Source organism: Calidris pugnax, unplaced genomic scaffold (genome assembly GCF_001431845.1).
Source record: "Calidris pugnax isolate Ruff unplaced genomic scaffold, ASM143184v1 scaffold154, whole genome shotgun sequence".
Lineage (NCBI taxonomy): Eukaryota > Metazoa > Chordata > Aves > Charadriiformes > Scolopacidae > Calidris > Calidris pugnax.
This window is the reverse complement of record NW_015090890.1, coordinates 153,590-172,397: the sequence shown is the minus strand read 5'-3', so window position 1 is coordinate 172,397 and position 18,808 is coordinate 153,590. Positions and strand designations below refer to the sequence as shown.

General features: G+C 44.6%; 1 protein-coding gene across 1 annotated transcript in view; it reads left to right on the top strand.

Moving 5' to 3' along the window:
* MSRA (methionine sulfoxide reductase A) overlaps nucleotides 1-18,114 on the top strand; it is a 255,962-nt gene extending 237,848 nt beyond the window's left edge. The window contains exon 6 of the mRNA XM_014947676.1: nucleotides 17,278-18,114. Coding sequence (XP_014803162.1) covers nucleotides 17,278-17,442 — 165 coding nt within the window. The 3' untranslated portion in view covers nucleotides 17,443-18,114. The remainder of the gene's footprint in view (nucleotides 1-17,277) is intronic.
* Nucleotides 18,115-18,808: the final 694 nt, after the last annotated feature.

Genomic DNA, 18,808 nt, shown 5'->3' with positions numbered 1-18,808 from the left:
TGTGGCTTACCTGCCACATCAGAGCCCTGGCAAGCATTTGCCCATTAGTTCAACTCTTCTGCTGTAGATTGAGATGAGATCTGAGGGAGAAATTCTTTCCTGTGAGGGTGGTTGAGAGCCTGGCCCAGGTTGCCCAGAGAAGCTGTGGCTGCCCCATCCCTGGAGGGGTTCAAGGCCAGGTTGGAGGGGGCTTGGAGCAACCTGGTCTGGCGGGAGGTGTCCCTGCCCAGGGCAGGGGGGTGGAACTGGATGAGCTTTAAGATCCCTTCCATCTCTAACCATTCTATGATTCTGTGATTCAATGTGAGGAATATGCAATGTTAGGCTGCATGCTTCCAAATTTCTCAGCACATCTTTCATAGCCTTTACTAGCTTAAATAACTGCAAACTAGAGAGCCAGCAGGTTTTAGATGAGGACTGCTTCGACACTGTTCTCCTGTTTAGGATAATGTAATAGAAATGCAGAAAACAAATGATTTCTCTCCTTAAATAAAGCAACCAAGTGAAAATTTGCAGCGGAGGAGAGACATAGCAATGTGTTTGAGCAAAGCAATATAACTGCAGCGTTTTATCACCGGGAAACGCACCCAGGACTCTGAGTACCAAAATGTGCTCAAAGCTGCCTTGGGGAAGTACGCGGGGAGATGATTTGTTCTGTATTCATCACCCGAAGAGAGACAGCTGTCAAACAAATCCTTACATCCCCTTTCGTTCTTGGCCCGTTAACTCTGTTTCCACCTCCCAGATTTTCCCTGGCGAGGGCTGTAAATTTGACAAAATGTTGCAAAGCAATGCCAGATTCGGAGGACTATGGCATCGCCCAAAAGACCTTTCCTACTTCTCTTTCTTGCGGTGCAGAGGAGCACCAGGAAGACCCCATGCTCGTTCTGTTTTGCTGTTCATTTCAAACAAACGGCCCGAGCCAAGGCAACCAGATGAGGGTGACATCTGGCTATCGAACCTCTGCCAAGTCACTGCTGTTCTGTAGCTGGCAGGGAGACGATGCGCCGCAAATGCCAGGTTCTCGCTGAAAATGTAAAGTGCATTCCCTGCATTTTCTTTGCTTCCTCTCCAGCCACAATCAGTTCGGTATTTTGTTTTACTAATGGCCAAATTCAAATCCGCTTTCCAGCCCCATAAATCCGTTTTGTGGATGCTGGGACGCTTAGGCGATGGGTGGAATTTGACCCCACATCCAAGATGGTCTTGTATTTTCTAAGCTTACTGATAAATCAACTTGTTGACTCTGGGGGACACCTTATAGTGGCCTTCCAGTCCCTAAAAGGGGTCTACGGGAGAGCTGGGGAGGGACTCTTGATCAGGGAGGGGAGCCATAGGATGAGGGGGAATGGTTTTAAACTGGAAGAGGAGAGATTTAAATTAGATCTCAGGAAAAAATTCTTTGCTGTGAGGGTGGTAAGAGCCTGGCCCAGGTTGCCCAGAGAAGCTGTGGCTGCCCCATCCCTGGAGGGGTTCAAGGCCAGGTTGGAGGGGGCTTGGAGCAACCTGGTCTGGTGGGAGGTGTCCCTGCCCAGGGCAGGGGGTTGGAACTGGGGGATCTTTAAGGTCCCTTTGAACCCAAACCATTCTGTGATTCTGTGACTGTGAATCTCATTCAAACACCCAAGCCCTTCCTTTTGGGGTATGTTTATGGTGGGGATTGCTGCTCACATAGCAGAGCAGTTTGTATCTAAACTCTTCCAGGAAGGAATAGGTAGAGCTTGGGGCAGCTGGAAAAGCTAAAGAAGCTCTGGAGATCTTGACTATGATTTTTCTAGTAGTATTAAGGTGCACATTTTTAAAAGAAATCACTACATACTGTGAAAAAAAAGCACTGTAGTTTATGAAAGAAATCTATTGCTAATTGAAGGTACGTGGAGTTAAAAGACAGCTCTCTAGATGCCCTGTAATGCATCACTCCCTGTCGTGCTCAGGAGCAGTTTGGTCCCAAAGCTCAGTCAGGGGTGGTGAGTGAAGGAGCTGAAGCTGTAGGATTTTCCCTGTTTCCTCATGAAGGGTTTTTGTTTTCACCCCTTCCTGCGTGCTGCCGTACTCTCAGCATTTCTGGCAGCTGCCAGAGGGCATGAAAGAAATAACTGTGCTGGGTTTGCAGCTGATGTTCTGGCCAACTGTGTTTTTTTCCCCTCTTCTGGTAAAATAGTTTTGCTGCAGGCACAAGTCACCAGTTTTCAAAACTAGAAGGAAAGTAATTGTAGTAAATTGTATGAAATAAATACGCACAGAGCTTGGGTAGCTGGAGTGAACTTTCTTTGCAAAGAGCTCAGGTCATATTTCTGCTTTTCTAGTTGGCAGCCAAAATTTGACTATTTTGCCACGTATTTGCAGGTTTCAGGAGTGTCATTGCGCTTTCAGTCGGGGGGGCTTGGGACCAGAAGCCATCTGCTTTTGAGGGCACTCACACGAGAAGTGGGTATTAATGCTTGAAGAATAACTCGAATCTTTTTAGGTTGTCTTTGGTGAACCAGCTACAGAAATGAAATTTAATTTCCACAGTCCATATCAAAACCTTCACCAAAGAGTCTGTAGGTGGGTAAGAATTGGAGAAATTGGATTAATTGCATCTAATTTTGTCATGTGCAACTGTGCTGGTAACTCACCAGCAGTTTAATTTTCCTAGATAGCTTTTGAGGAGCTGATTTTAGAGGGACAGATGTTTAGGTATGACCCTAGCAGAGTGATGCAGTGAATGACACTGGATTCAGTAGATCACCAGCTTCTGTTTGACCCCAGCTGTGCCATTTCCCTTCAGTGCCTTATCAGTTTTGGGATGTGGGCCGAATCCTTAGAGTTTAATTCTCTTGCCTGATGCACAGGTGTCACAGTGACCTTCATGGTGTCCTGGAAAGGCATCTTCTGGCCTTTTGGTGCCGCTCCAGTGGGATGGGGGTTCCCATCAGTCTTTGATGGGACCTGCCAACCTCCTGAGCGTGTCTCTGCTCCTCTGAGGTGCCTCGTATACTCAGAGTTCACTGAAAACAAGTAACTGTGTAGCTGTCAGCATTACCCTGCCTTCCACTCTGAGATCACTTGGTTTCAGCATCCAATAAGCAAAACCAAACTGATCTGTATGGAAATTCTCAGGAGTAAACAGGTTTATTAGAAAAGGTGATTTCATCTGCTGGCTCCAGGTCTCACATACAGCAAATTCAATCCATAACATTATTTTCTTTTTAACTTCAGCAAAAGTTACCCTCTATCTTTTCTCAAGTCACAGGCGACAGGACAAGAGGAAATGGCCTCAAGTTACGCCAGGGGAGGTTCAGGCTGGATATTAGGAAAAATTTTTTCACTGAAAGGGTTCTCAGGCATTGGAATGGGCTGCCCAGGGAGGGGGTTGAGGCCCCATCCCTGGAGGTGTTCAAAAGACGGGTTGATGTAGTGCTGGGAGGTCTGGTTTAGTGATGATGCTCCTTGTTTGTTGTGTGGGTGTCTATTTTTGTCAGTTGGGTTGACGGTTGGACAAGATGATCTTTAAGGTCCCTTCCAACCTAGAAGATTCTGTGATCTATGCCATGGGAATAGGTTAGAATATTGATAAAAGATTTGTCAGAGATCTTTGCGCTGAAAGGTATGTACAGGTACTGTAACTAACTTGGATCACATTCGATGCTACGTAACTGCTCAGTGTGAAGTATCCTTGTGAATATCTAACTGAATCTATGGATCTTTAGGTTCTGTCCTTATCAATGATCATAATGCATCCTCCTGTGAAATAATCAGTTAACTCGTGGAACTATTGTGGCTGTATGGTTTATCCATGTCTACACAAAACATAAATTGCTTGATATTATCCCAGCACTTGAGAGCAAAACTTTTTTTTTTTTTTTTTCCAGAAAAGATAAAAAATAGCTAATTCAGGTTTCCAAAAGCCTGTGTGCTCTTATCGTTAGTAAGAAGCTTAACCAACCTGAAAGCAAATGCTAAATGATCCAGATCTTCATCGTATTAAGCTTGTGTGTTTTCTACCACTTAAAAGCCTATCAAAAACCTAAAGATCTGGGTAAATAAGATTTTCTGGAAGGCAAGCTTTAAAGTTTACCTCCTTCTCATTTTAAACAAGAAGGCGCTGCCTCTATTTACATGCCGTTTCTGGAACTCAAATGGAGCGAGTACATCGCTGCTGCAGCGCTTCATGGAACATCCTTTGTTTATTCACACTGTGCCACTTTTAAACTTCAGATGTAAACAACAAAGGCTTCTTTGTATTTCACACTATCTCATACTCACTACCTTCTGAAGTCCAAAGCCAAAACACTGTGGAATTTTATCCTCCTCACACTTTCTTCTGCTTGTCGGATGCGTTCTTCCAGCCTTTTTCTATTTATAGTAGTTGGAAAACTACTTATCTTCTGATTAAAACGTGCTCTGTTCGTTTTCTCCTGACTTTTCAGTCCTTTGTATGTGCTAAAATTGTATTCCCTGGTAACCATTTCAAATGTAATTTTAGTAGTAATTATGCATATATTCCATAACAGAAACAATTTGTCATCCTGAAGGATCCAAATTGGTTTAAAGTGGTTGACCTGTCTGTGATCTGTTACGCAGTTGAAAAATCCAGAATATATCCCCCCAAACTCCGTTGGTCAGACAGAAAGGTCAGAAAGAGCCAGGCTGGAAATGATGCGTCCAGATCAGTCTCATGCTGAACCCATCTCTTCTCTGTTTGCTGATGCCACAAGAGATATCTGCTGGGCCCATCCTTCGAATACTGTGTCCAGTTTTGGGCCCCTCACAACAGGAAAGACATTGAGGTGCTGGAGCGTGTCCAGAGAAGGGCAACGGAGCTGGTGAGGGGTCTGGAGCACAAGTCTTGTGAGGAGAGGCTGAGGGAGCTGGGGGTGTTCAGCCTGGAGAAAAGGAGGCTGAGGGGAGACCTTCTCGCTCTCTCCAACTCCCTGAAAGGAGGGTGTAGCCAGGGGTGGTTGGTCTCTTCTCCCAAGGAACAGGTGATGGGACAAGAGAAAATGGCTTCAAGTTCCTGTTCAGCCTGGAGAAAAGGAGGCTGAGGGGAGACCTTCTCGCTCTCTCCAACTCCCTGAAAGGAGGGTGTAGCCAGGGGTGGTTGGTCTCTTCTCCCAAGGAACAGGCAATGGGACAAGAGGAAACAGCCTCTAATTGTGCAAGGGGAGGTTTAGGATGGATATTAGGAAAAATTTTTACACTGAAGGGGTTGTGAAGCCTTGGAAGAGGCTGCCCAGGGTAGTGGTGGAGTCACCATCCCTGGAGGGATTTAAGAGTTGGGCAGACGTGGTGCTGAGAGGAGTCACCATCCCTGGAGGGATTTAAGAGCTGGGCAGATGTGGTGCTGAGAGGTATGGTTTAGTGATGGTTTTGTTAGTGTCAGGGTGATGGTTGGACTCGATGATCTGAAAAATCTCTTCCAATCTAAATGATTTTATGTTTCTATATGGGTTTAATGTATAGCGTAACAAAAAGTTTTGCTGTAATTTGCAATGGGTGTTAGGTCCACGTTAGATCCCTCTGAGATCTTTCCTTATATAAGAAACCAACAATACAGACTGAAAGTACTTCAATGGTGACAGCAGCTAGTTCTGTAGGTGGGTCTGGTGGTAGATACTCATGGTGAGTCGCTCTCCACTCTTGAATATCTTCCTGTGGCTGTGTGAAAGTTTAGTTGAGTGAAGAATATTGACAAAATCCCCTTGAACTAAACATGGCCAGAGTTTCCCTTGTGGTCTGAGCTGCTCTAGGAGCTACGACAAGAACTGTATGAGAACTTTCTTCTAATTCGTGTTAACTGTGGGGCAACGAGCCTGCAGCTTTGGTCAGGCTCCTCGTTGTGCCAAGTGGTGCACATATGGGCATTGTAAGAATCAGCGTGTGCCCTGCAGAGCTGGAATAAAAAGTGAAAAGTAGCATTAGTGCCATTTTAAAGAACGAGAAAGGGAAGCAGAAAGGGAGGTTGGGAATGCTGAAAGCCACTAGGACAGTCAGGGGTGCTAGTCCTTCTGCTCTAGAAAGTAGGCTCAAGGCTTTCACCACAAACACCTCTACCTTCTAAAGAGGGTGAACAGCACAATGCAAATCATCTCCCAGCTTTTTGGGGATGAGGTGGTTCAGCATTACACACTAATGATCATAAGCTGCTGAATAGAAAAGCAGAGCTTGTTATTAGAGGCAAAATAAGCAGCAGAGATGACAGGTTGCCCAACAGTTTCCATTATAAGGATCTTCTTTCAGGTATTCCAGTTTACCAATATGATTTCAGAAGTAAATGTTCATGCTTGGTCTCTGTCTGAAAGTTTTTCCCTCCAATCACAACAGAAGTAATTTTTGAATTTTTAGGAAAAGATAAGTTTTTTATTCCTATTAAAAATACATATATTTTCCTGAGAAACTGTCGTGCTTGTATATCATGGAAGAAATACTTGATATAAATCCAATGCTGACTCCAGTGAGAAAAATAAAACCATGGCGAAGTAACAGCAGAGCTGAACAGAGCCCTTTATGTTAAACATGTGAAATGAACGTTTTTACTTCTACATTGCAACTCCCCCGGATGAAAAGTAATTGGAGTGAATTCCATTTTATTGCAAACGTACGTACACAAGGGAGTATCTTGCATCCCACAGGCCGCTCTGCATTTTGCAGCAGGGCATGGAGCAGAGATAACCGAGCTTATGGAAGTGGTAAAGTCTTGTCAACACAGCATTTATATGTTTTGGAGCATTCTCCTCTGCTCACAGGCAGAATGGATTTGCCTGATCTTACCATTACGTGGCTTTTGGACCCGAGTTACCTTCTCACAGTCGTTTGGGACTGCACCACATGGAGATACCAGTGCTGGTCTGCAACAGCTTGGAAGGTTCTGTATGTGGGTTGTTGGAGGTGGATCCATCTCGGTTTGGACCTGTGCTGGTCTGCAACAGCTTGGAAGGTTCTGCTCTGTATGTGGGTTGTTGGAGGTGGACCCATCTCGGTTTGGACCCGGCCATTTTTCATTTCAGGAATATGAGAGTAATGGATGAGTGATTAGTGAAGAACAGGCTGATGTCTCAAACCACGGAATAGATTTTAGCTTCAGATCACTGGAAGTCGGAACAGGGCATATCTTTTCTTAGCCATCATAAATTATCCATGCAGGATGTACAGTAAAAGGCTGTTTGGCTGCGTTAAAATTGGCTAGACAAACAGAATTTCCATCTCTCTCAATGGCTCCTTCAACACCTAATTAGTTCCCAGATGCTAGTTGAGCAAGATGTCTTTTATCTTTGCTAATGTTATCTTCCTATACCTCCTAAATGCCCCCTGGTGCCATTCTTCACTTTCATCTCTCTTCCCTCAAGAGAAGGCAGGATGGGTGTTCAGGAAGCTCTATTCTGAAGGTCAAGCTTGTAAAGACTGTGGGTCAAGTTGATCCTGTTATACCAGTCAGTATCTGGAGCAAAAGCTTTGAATCCAGAATTAGATTGATATGATGGAGAGCAGGATACAACTTCCTTTCTGTGCACGTTCATAGGATCGGTATCCAACAGGAAAAAATAGAATTGCAGATTTTATTTCGCTGTCAGTTCCATTTAATGCAATTCAGGACAAATTCAATGTTCATCTTTTCCCATTGCTAGAAGGTGCAAAGGAGTCTGCCTGTATAAATCTGCCGTTTCAGCTGGCACAGCTGATCGTTGTGGGCAACGAGGAAGTACACTCAGATGGAAAATTGTAGGAAATATCAGACTAACTGCACTCCTGATCCTTTCTAGACCCTCTGAGCGTAACCACTCAGGGCCTCAGATTTGTTAATGGCCAGGCTATCGGCCAACTGTGATTTACCTTGGCAGGTCTGATTTATATCCAAGCCCAGCAATACTTCCCCCTCTGGCAGGAATGAGTGACCAAACAGCCTCCTTCAAGCTAAGTGTTTAAGAGAAAAGCATTTCAGAGAGAGCAGATCTTCAGACCAAGGGAACAGACTATATATACACGTGCAGCTTTCCCCTAAGGCTGGTGAAGCTGTGTCTCGAGCTGGGTTCAGTTCACTCGGTTCAGATGATGTGCTCTGTTGTGTGGGGGGGTTTCATCAACAGGCAAAAGCTCTGACGAAGTCAGTTTTCCAGTTTTATAGATGAGAATCAAGATTCCTTACCTTAGCATCTTGCACCACCATCTTTTAAGTTTCTATTGTATTTATTTCTTATCTGCATTTTCCCTGTGCTGCACTGGAAGAATGCACTCATATGAGCAATTCCAGCAGGCCCATGTAGCAGCATTTCTCCTCTTTGACCAGGTTATGTCTAGTCCCTGTATCACAGAATCACAGGATGGCAGGGGTTGGAAGGGACCTCTGGAGATCATCCCCTCCAACCCCCTGCCAAAGCAGGTCCACCCAGAGCAGGTCCCACAGGAACGTGTCCAGGTGGGGTTTGAATGTCTCCAGAGAAGAAGACTCCACCACCTCCCTGGGCAGCCTCTTCCAGGGCTCTGCCACCCTCACAGGAAAGAAGTTCCTCCTCATGTTGAGATGGAACTTCTTATGTTCCAGTTTGTGCCCATTTCCTCTTGTCCAATAGGATCTTTATGTCTTCGGATTTATAATGTAGTCACACAGCAGCTTGTTTTCTATCATGGCAAAGACCAAAGAAAGCTGTAAAGTCAATGGTTTTCCCCATTTCTGCTCTTAGATCCATATGCCCACACTTGGAAGGATGTAGAATTTATACCAACATAATTCAATCGTTCCTGGTTTCAGTCTTGCTCGTCGGGCGAGAGGCAAAGTTAGTTCTGAGGTTAGATAGCTTCCCTGCAAGGATATTAATAATACTTAGAAATTATATAGCACTCCAAAACCCTATGCAAGCATTAGCTAATTGTGTAGTACTCCAAAGCCCCGTGCAAAACATTAGCTAATCAATTCTTGCAGCACCTATCAAATATATCACTATCATTTAGTCCATTGTGAAGAGGGGTAAATGGAAAGAGGAGAATGTGGATATCTGGTCCCAGTCCATGCTGGTGCCCGGTTTGGTAGCTGGGGTTAGAATTCACCCCTTGCTCCCATGTTTTCCTCTGGCTCTGTGTGGATAAACACTTGATTTCCAAAAGGAGGTTACCTACATGGACGCGAATGCAGATTTTATCAGCTAGACATGACTTCAGCCCGTTCCAGGGCTCTGTAGAGGTCACTGGCATCAATTAGATTGGAAAAGCTGACATCAGGAAGTGACACGGAGAAGCCTGGACCCAGTGCAGCAAACTGAAGTTTAATATTCTCTGGAATAACAGTTGAGGGTTTACCAGTGAGGTGCTCCAGCCAACTGATGGCAGCACAAAGGAAACAATTTAAAATAATATATCGAGATGTTATACTGCAGAGCAGGCTGTTCTTGCAGAAAAGGAGATGTGTATCTCCGTGACGCTTAGCAAATGAAGGAGAAAATAAAACATTCTTTCTTAATTGCACATTATTGAGGCCTCCCACTACTCATTGTGTTAGTTCCTCTGGACCAAAGTAGGGGGTAGGTGGTCCTCAATACAAGTGAGGGCATATTGCTGAATTTCTACTCCCAGGCCTGCCAGTAACTAATCCACAAACTTGGAAAAGTCAGTTAATTTGTTTTCCAGTTCAAAATATCCCGGTAATCATCTATCTAGGATGTTCTCATACTCCCATCCTACAGAGGATCGAGCCTATGTGACTAATTCCTGCAGGCCTTCTCCTGAGATACTGCAGCTCCTTTAACTCTTTGTGCTTTTGGAAATAGAGCTAAATTTCAGGATTGCTGCTGATGATGTGAAATTTTGAGGAGTCAATGTAATAAAGGGGGAGCCCTAGAGATTTTTAAATGGGCAGTCGCTGCTGGAGCGCTCGGCGTTGTGAGATTGTTTGCCTGGCAGTGGGACATCAAGGATGAATGACGATACAGAAGCCCAAGCTGTCGGGGCACTGGTGAGGCCTCACCTTGAGTACTGTGTCCAGTTTTGGGCCCCCTACCATAAAAAAGACATTGAGGTGCTGGAGCGGGTCCAGAGAAGGGCGACAAAGATGGTGAGGGGTCTGGAGAGTAAGTCTTATGAGGAGAGGCTGAGGGAGCTGGGGTTATTCAGCCTGGAGAAGAGGAGGCTGAGGGGAGACCTTATTGCTCTCTACAACTCCCTGAAAGGAGGGTGTAGAGAGGTGGGGGTCGGTCTCTTCTCTCAAGTCACAGGCGACAGGACAAGAGGAAATGGCCTCAAGTTGCACCAGGGGAGGTTCTGGCTGGATATTAGGAAAAATTTTTTCACTGAAAGGGTTCTCAGCCATTGGAATGGGCTGCCCAGGGAGGTGGTTGAGGCCCCATCCCTGGAGGTGTTCAAAAGACGGGTTGATGTAGTGCTGGGAGGTCTGGTTTAGTGATGATGCTCCTTGTTTGTTGTGTGGGTGTCTATTTTTGTCAGTTGGGTTGACGGTTGGACAAGATGATCTTTAAGGTCCCTTCCAACCTAGAAGATTCTGTGATTCTGTGATACAATGTCAGTGATTTTGGAGGGGCCATTAGAAATACCTCATCCTTGTGCCACTTGCTGAGACACGAGACAAACTGGGTATTGCAGCAGCCCGAGTGCAGGCTGTCAGCTTGCTTTTAGAGTGCGCCAAGCCCAGGATGATGCTATTTTTATTAAAAGCCGCAAAATGCTCGAAATCAATTAATACTCCGCTGCGTTACCAGTGCCTCTGCTCAGAAAATTAAATAGTTTCATTTAACAAAACCAATTTTAAAGCCTTTTTTTTTGGTCAAATTTATAAGTGGGTTCAACCCCTTCTCTAAGCTTCTGCGAACCATGAAAGTTTAGCACGACATATCAAAGTGTCGGTGCCTTCCAGTCTGTTCCTTCAAGTATCTGGAGGTACAAGGGAACCCTGCTTTTCTGGCACAGTTCATTCCCAACTCTTAAAGGCACTTTACAAGTATTAGCTACTTCCACCTGAACATAAACAAGGAGCCAAACACCTTGAATGTGTTGTTGCCATGCTGTAATGTCAAATGATTAAATATTTTGACATACTTTGGCTCAATATGATCAGCTGGCTACAAAAAGCTGAAGCAGCAATTGCTGTCAGTGCAGAGGGCAGCAGCAAATCAAAGCAGGGGAGTATTACATGTTAAATGGAGTTGCTTGGGAGTAAGTGAAGAACAGCCTTCTGTGGTTACACCAGTTGGGTTTATTCCTTGACGGTCTACCATATCATCTTCCCTGTTGAGGACAGGGGAGATATCACCTGGTATAACCAAACGGAACGGCTTCCAGTAGGACAAACTGATTTTGCTGATGTGCAGACTCTGCTGTGTCCCAGACACCCAGGGCATGGCCTTCAAGTTAAGAAGGAAAACCATTTATAACTATAAAAACCATCTATAAGATGATGCCATCTCTCTACGTGACTAGGACATCCCTTAAAGTCTTTCTAGCTGCACCTGCATGCCATAGGATCCCCTCACTACTGCGGAGATGGAACTGGTAGCACCCATAGGATCCCCTCACTACTGCGGAGATGGGACTGGTAGCACTGGGCTGGGTTGGGTTGGGTTGGATAACCAGCTGGTGTGGTTCAGAAGGGAAAAAAACAGGGTTTGGTTAGCTGCAATCCATTGTGATTCCAAGCCCTTGTGACCAAAATCATGTCTTTATTGACAGTGATGTTTGGGCCAGTTGCTGTTCCTATACGGGGAGTGTTCACTGGCAATTTGATGGCCCAATATCTACAATACAAGTCCTCTAGACAGTGCCTTGGTGCACTCCTCCACTCTTGGTGCCACCAGGAGGAGAACTGCTTCTTGCCAGTACGTTCCTGCCCAGGGCAGGGGTTGGAACTGGATGATCTTTAAGGTCCCTTCCAACTCAAACCATTTTATGATTCTATGATCATGGATGAGCTGTGATTTAAATTGGCACTGCTACCCAGGGAATGAAAAGTGGGCTGCTTCTGTGCTTGAGATATCTCCAAGATGATCCAGCAGAATTATAGACAAGTTAGGTTGGATGTTTTATGCTGCAGATTGTTTGAGTTATCAGAATTTAGCAGACACACATAGAATACAGTTCTTTGGAGAAGAGCTGACATGACTTCAGCAGAGGAAACTCGTGTCTTGCACACATAATACAGTTTTTTAAAGAGAGCAGGTGCATAAAAGGGATCCAGACGCTGTGGATTAAGAGCAAAGTTTCTCTTCTGAATGAATAACTGGCTATAGATAGGAAATAAAAGTTACAAATAACCAGGCAGCTTTATCAGTGAAGGGAGATTACCAATTACCTGTCTTGGGAACCTGTGCCCTTCAATATACTCATAAAAGAGCTGGAAAAGGGAGACGGACGATAGTGACGTGCCAAAATCTGCTGATGGCATAGAGTTCTTCCAGGTAAGCAAAAGTAGACATGGCTACAAAAAAAAAAAAAAGTTGCAGAAGAGTCTGACAATATCAAATGTCTGGGCAATAAAATAGCTGCTGAAATTCCACGTCGATAAAAGTCAAGTGCAGACTCAATGATAGGGTTGAAATTAGCCCGCGAAAGAGGTCCTGGCGTCATCGCAGATGGTTCTTTGCAAACGTCTGCTCAGTGCTCAGCAGAGGTCAGAAAGGCAAGTGGGATGCTACGAATTGCTGGGAAAGAGAGGGAGAGTAAAAGCGAAAATCTAAGTACGCCACCGAGTAAATCCATGGTGATCTTGAATAGAGTGCAATTCCAGTCACCCCGTCTACAGTCTGGCAGGAAAATAGAAGTAGAAAAGATGCAGAGAAGGGCGAGAAAGCCACCCTGGGTTATGGAATGGGGAGTCTGAGCCTGTGAAGCTCGCTGAAGAAATGAATGAACAGGATTAAGGCAGAGGAGTAAAATCAAGATTGCTCTGGGGAAAGTGAATAAGGAATTATTTTTTGCAGCATTGGATGCAATGACATTGTCAGGCAAGAAGTTTAAAGCAAACAGCAGAAAAAAAACTTGCACTGCCTATAATAAATTTGGAAACTCATCAAAAAAATCTTTTTTACATTCTGGAAGTACAGATTGTTTAAAAAAGTAGTAGTGCTGAGGTTCCTGGCGATGGCTCCAACATCTTCCTCAAGCACTTATCCCGAAGTACCAGGTTGGCCGTGTCCTCTACAGCTGGGAGAGACTGGGGTTCTGGTTTGGCTTGGCCTCTCACCAGTAGAACCTGCCAGGTTTTTTTTTTGGGCTGGATTATAATCAGTTAAAGGATCATTCTGATCTTCTAGTGTGAAGACAAAAGCCACAGAAGTCCCTTGCAAAAAATTTATTAAAAAAGATTTAATGAATCAGTTCTCTTTGAATTACAGCAGAGTATTTGGGGTGGGGGGAAAGATCCAGTAGTACCTTAAAACTTTCACAGAATCACAGAATGGTTGTGGGTTTGAAGGGACCTCTGGAGATCATCCAGTCCAACCCCCTGCCAAAGCAGGGTCACCCAGAGCAGGTTGCACAGGAACTTGCACTGGTGGGGTTTGAATGTCTCCAGAGAAGGAGACTCCACCACTTCTCTGGGCAGCTTCTTCCAGGGCTCTGCCACCCTCACAGAAAGGAAGCTTTTCCTCATGTTGAGATGGAATTTCCTGTGTTCCAGTTTGTGCCCCTTGTCCTGTCATCAGGTGCCACTGAGAAGAGTCTGGCCCCATCCTCTTGCCACCTGCCCTTTAGCTCTTGCTCAGCATCGATGAGATCCCCTCTCAGTCTGCTCTTCTCCAGCTGAACAGCCCCAGGTCCCTCAGCCTTTCCTCAGCAGAGAGATGCTCCAGTCCTTTCATCGTCTTCATAGCCTCTGCTGGACTCACTCCAGTAATTCCTGGTCGTTCTTGAACTGGGGAGCCCAGAAATGGTTACAGTTAAAGGTCTACAGTGATTAAAATGTCCCAAGGGTAAATTACACTCCCCCTAATTTGGGTCTTTCCCATCTCTGCGTGCAGCAGTGATTAAAATGTCCCAAGGGTAAATTACTCTCCCCCTAATTTGGTCTTTCCCATTTCTGCATGCAAAGGCTGCAGTAGCCCTTTTGGCTGCTGCCAATGGTAATGGGAGGTCACGTCGGATGGCTCAGGAATTTTGAGACAGCGAGGACTAAAAATTCTGCTGGAACAGGATTATCATCAAATTATGTCTGCCTTGGTGGCAGGAAATCAATCAAGAACAGGCTGATTTACACCTGCCCGAGCCAGCACATCATGAACTTTCCCAGTGATGTTTTTATCTTTGCATCGAGGCAGTCAGTGTGAGGAAAATAGTTTCCTGTTTAAAATCACAACATCCAAGGTAGAGTTCGGCAGAGGGTGGGGCCCTGGGGTCCCTGCAGCTCCTGCCAACAGCGCTGGTGTCTTCTGCTAATGACCAAAGTGCAATATAATGAGTTGTCTTGGGCTTCGGCTTTATTCGGCGCGCGGTGTTTTAACAGACTGTTAGTAATTCTGAAAGGGATAAATGATGTTTATGCCCTCTTGTGGTATGTTATTGAACGGAATGGATTTCCTAACTGACAAAATTAGGCCAATGATGGAAAACTCCCAGGTAAAAAAATCTGTAACGAAGACTGTTTTGCACAGTAGAAAAATATCCATCCCTCCAGCAGCATCCTCATGACTCAGTGAAGGGGGGGGGGAAGCCAATTTTACATGCATTTACAGCAGCAAGTAAATGACTAATGCCCACGATGACAGAGTTTGTGCCATCTTTCTGGAGTGAAGATAATTTAAAAAGTGCTTTTCTTTGCTAGAAAGGTTAGAAAGTGAGTGAAACACTGCTTTCTAAAAGCAGGTGTGTTGACACCTCTTTGTGTTAGTAGTTGCCGACCTGTTGTGATACATAACTTCACATTTCTTCCCTCACTCATCTGACGGGTAAATAATCTGATACTTTTGGGACAAAGTCTGTCCCAAAGATGAAAAATGCTGTTTGGTAAATTTTACCTGGGGAAATAAGGCCAGATTCCTGTGAAACAGGGCCTGTTACCCCAACGTGTTTAAGCCCAAAGATGAAAAATGCTGTTTGGTAAATTTTACCTGGGGAAATAAGGCCAGATTCCTGTGAAACTGGGCCTGTTATCCCAATGTGTTTAAGGACAATGAATTAACTGACCAACATTTTCCTCGCCTGCCCTGAGATTTTCAGTGTAAGGTTGGGAAGCGAGGGCTTTCCAGATGGATCATGGATTTTGTATCAATCTTACTGCTTCATTCCTGATTGAAAACATACAGCAAAATGACAGTGAAATTACCAAAATAAATCAGATTAATGCTCTACAGGGTCCAGCAACTGATCTCTGCCTGTGGTCAGTACTTGACTGTGCTGAAGCAGGATCTAGGAAACCGTGTTCTAGGAAATTCAGAGACTTTTTGGTCCCAAATAATCACCTGTTATTTAAGTTCTAGCTAATGCTATGAGGAAGCATTATTTCCATGACGTGTCATCTTTCTCTCTGCCCAGCCACCAACTATGCAGAAGACTGTTGTAATGAGGAAGGGAATGATTTCCTTTCTACATCCATGATGAGCACAACCACAACAGTGGGGTTAAATGAAAGTAAGGGGCTGAACTGGGCTAAGCTTTAGGAGAAACTCTCTAAGAGGAGGGTCAATATTGGAATGGCCTCCTTAAGGAAGCTGGAGGATCTCCATCTCCAAAGATCTTTCAGAAACAGTTGAAGAAATGTTTGCTGGGAGGAAGGAGGCTGTCATTCCTTGTATCATGATGGAAGAGGTTGGACTTGATGACAGGGCCACCAGCTCGGTTTTTGTGATTCTGTGTGATGATTTCCTTTTATTGGTTTTATTTATTAGTATGATGAGAAAACACCTATTTATCTGGTAACCTTAAATGCTAACACTTCAGTCTTACAGTTGATGTTACTGGTACTACTGGTACTGACTAGCCAGTCAAGTCTGGCTGATAGCAATGCAATTCTATCTGCATCCAGTACTTTACAAATATACTTTGCAAGAGTAGTCTGACGCCAATTAAAGTGCTTACGAGGTTATCATGGGCTTCTGTGACCACAAGTTCTGTCCCCACTGAGACAAGAATTGACACCAAAGTATTGCTGCTCACCAGTTTCCTTAGAAAAGGAAAATTCAGTAGGAAAAAATGTCACGGCAATTCATGTTAAAAAGAAATTTCCTCTGTCAGAAATCTTTCAGGAGTTTCAAATTCACTTAGAGAATATCAGAAAGAAATTAAAGTCTAATTTAAAATCCTCGCCTACATTCCTTCTTTTCCTTCAAAGCAATTGTTGCTCCTGGTCTACATTATCTGGTAACCTTAAATGCTAACACTTCAATCTTACAGTTGATTTTACTGTCAAGTCTGGCTGATAGCAATGCAATTCTATCTGCATCCAGTACTTTACAAATATACTTTGCAAGAGTAGTCTGACGCCAATTAAAGTGCTTACGAGGTTATCATGGGCTTCTGTGACCACAAGTTCTGTCCCCACTGAGACAAGAATTGACACCAAAGTATTGCTGCTCACCAGTTTCCTTAGAAAAGGAAAATTCAGTAGGAAAAAATGTCACGGCAATTCATGTTAAAAAGAAATTTCCTCTGTCAGAAATCTTTCAGGAGTTTCAAATTCACTTAGAGAATATCAGAAAGAAATTAAAGTCTAATTTAAAATCCTCGCCTACATTCCTTCTTTTCCTTCAAAGCAATTGTTGCTCCTGGTCTACATATTGGCAAATCTTTCAGAAATGAGCCATAATTTGCCTTAAAAATACCTTTCCGGTCATGATGGAACTGTTCTTTTGGAAGAATGGGTTTGCAGCAACTCTGTTAAAAGAGCCCAAATGCTCTTATTTCTCAATGACATCAGCAGAGCTAAAATTTCACCCAGAAATTCTGCTTGGGGTGAGGACATTTGGGGTGATTAGCACATTTCAAAGCTGAGGTGAAGTTCTTGGACACTGCAAGGCATCTGGCCAGGCTTGATCAAAGGGTGCTCTGCTGCCTTTCACATATCTTCTCCACTTCCGTGCTTAATAAAGAGGAGAGAACGAATGTGTGGTCATGGCAAATTGAAGAAATGAGCCATTAAAACAAGAGGGTGCACTGCTTCTTCTCACCAACACCTACTTTGGTGCTCACAATGTCTCCTAGCAAAATAGCACGAGAGGAAGGATGAAGGGCTTTCAGGGATGTGCCGTAGCTGTGGTCCAAGCTCTGAGAGACACCTGTGGCTCCCGCTGAGAGAAAACCAAACGTCATTCATCAGCAGAGAAGGCAGCAAACCACTAATGGCTTTCCATCGTCTTTTCTTGACAGGTATTGACGGAGGGTGGTTTTGGTACCATCACAACAGAAATCCGGGAGGCTCCGGAGTTTTATTACGCTGAAGATTACCATCAGCAGTACCTCAGTAAGAACCCCGGCGGATACTGCGGCCTCGGGGGAACGGGGCTTTCCTGCCCTATCGGGATCAAGAAATAGCCTGTGCTTACTCCACTGTGGTTTAGGGAGTTGTTTGAAAACAACCCTGATAGGTGTTACCGGACGCCCGTAGCATCAGATTTGGGAACCTCGGGGCAGCTTTCTGTAATCTGGGGGTTTTCCCTTTCATCGACAGTAAAAGCCAAAGTAGAGGCAGAAATCACACTGTTGGCAAATGCTTCTTGCTCTGTGCAGATCATAGGGATTCGTTGCAATCTTGTAATCTGGAGAGAAAATCAACTTATAAAAGTTTGGCTTGAAATGTTGTTAAAGGGATGAATTGCAGGGGGGTGGCACCTGCTAACCGCTTTGCGTAGCTAATGCCTACAGACGTAGATATTTTCTTGGGTTAAGGAATTTGTGTATGTTATCAGCACTTTGACTTCTGGAGACGTGGTTGGGCTCATCTTAACTATCACAACCCTGTAATTTGAGGGTTGTCTTTGAGACTGGTAAATGTATAAGATCAGTAATTCTCCCACAATTCCACTTTCACGGCAGCATGTAGTATCACCTATAGTGCCTATTTTCTGATGGAATTTTACTAAGAAAAAGTAAAATTCTATCAGGATTCTTCTTCCTGACAGTTCCAAATAGTGTTTAAGCACAAAAGTAAATAAATTTTGTTTCCTGCACTACAATAAATTGCAAGAAAAAAAAATAAATGTTGTCCGCAATGTGTTCCCTGGCTCTAAGGATCTGCACTACAATAAATTGCAAGAAAAAAAAAATAAATGTTGTCCACAATGTGTTCCGTGGCTCTAAGGACATGTATGGGTAGATCTAAAAAAAGTATCAAATATTATAGAAGGATGTAGTCTCCTAATTAAACACCAGGGCTTTTAAATCTGTAATTATTGTGTGTGACAGTACAGAGGAGTAAAATTCCTATTGTCTGCACTGTAACATAATTATTCCTATGATTGTTTGTACTTCAGTAGCTCGTGGAGCCCCCACCAAGGCCAGAGCTCGTTATGGCAGGTGCTGTGCAAACGTAACGTGGGGCAGTCTCTGCCCCACTGTGTGTCCAGGCAAAACAGCAGGACAGCCAGAACCTCATGGGGTTCAACAAGGCCAAGTGCAAGGTCCTGTGCCTGGTTGGGGGCAATCTCAAGCACAAATCCAGGCTGGGTGGAGAACGGACGGAGAGCAGCCCTGAGGAGAAGGACTTGGGGGTGTTGGTGGGTGAGAAGCTCAATAGGAGCTGGCAATGTGCACTGGCAGCCCACCAAGCCCCCCAGCCCCTGGGCTGCATCCCGGGAGCTGAGGTCATCCCAGGAACCCAACTGGGCTGGACCCCCACCCAGTGCTGCCTCCAGCTCTGGGGCCTCAGCACAGGAGGGACATGGAGCTGTTGGAGCAGGGC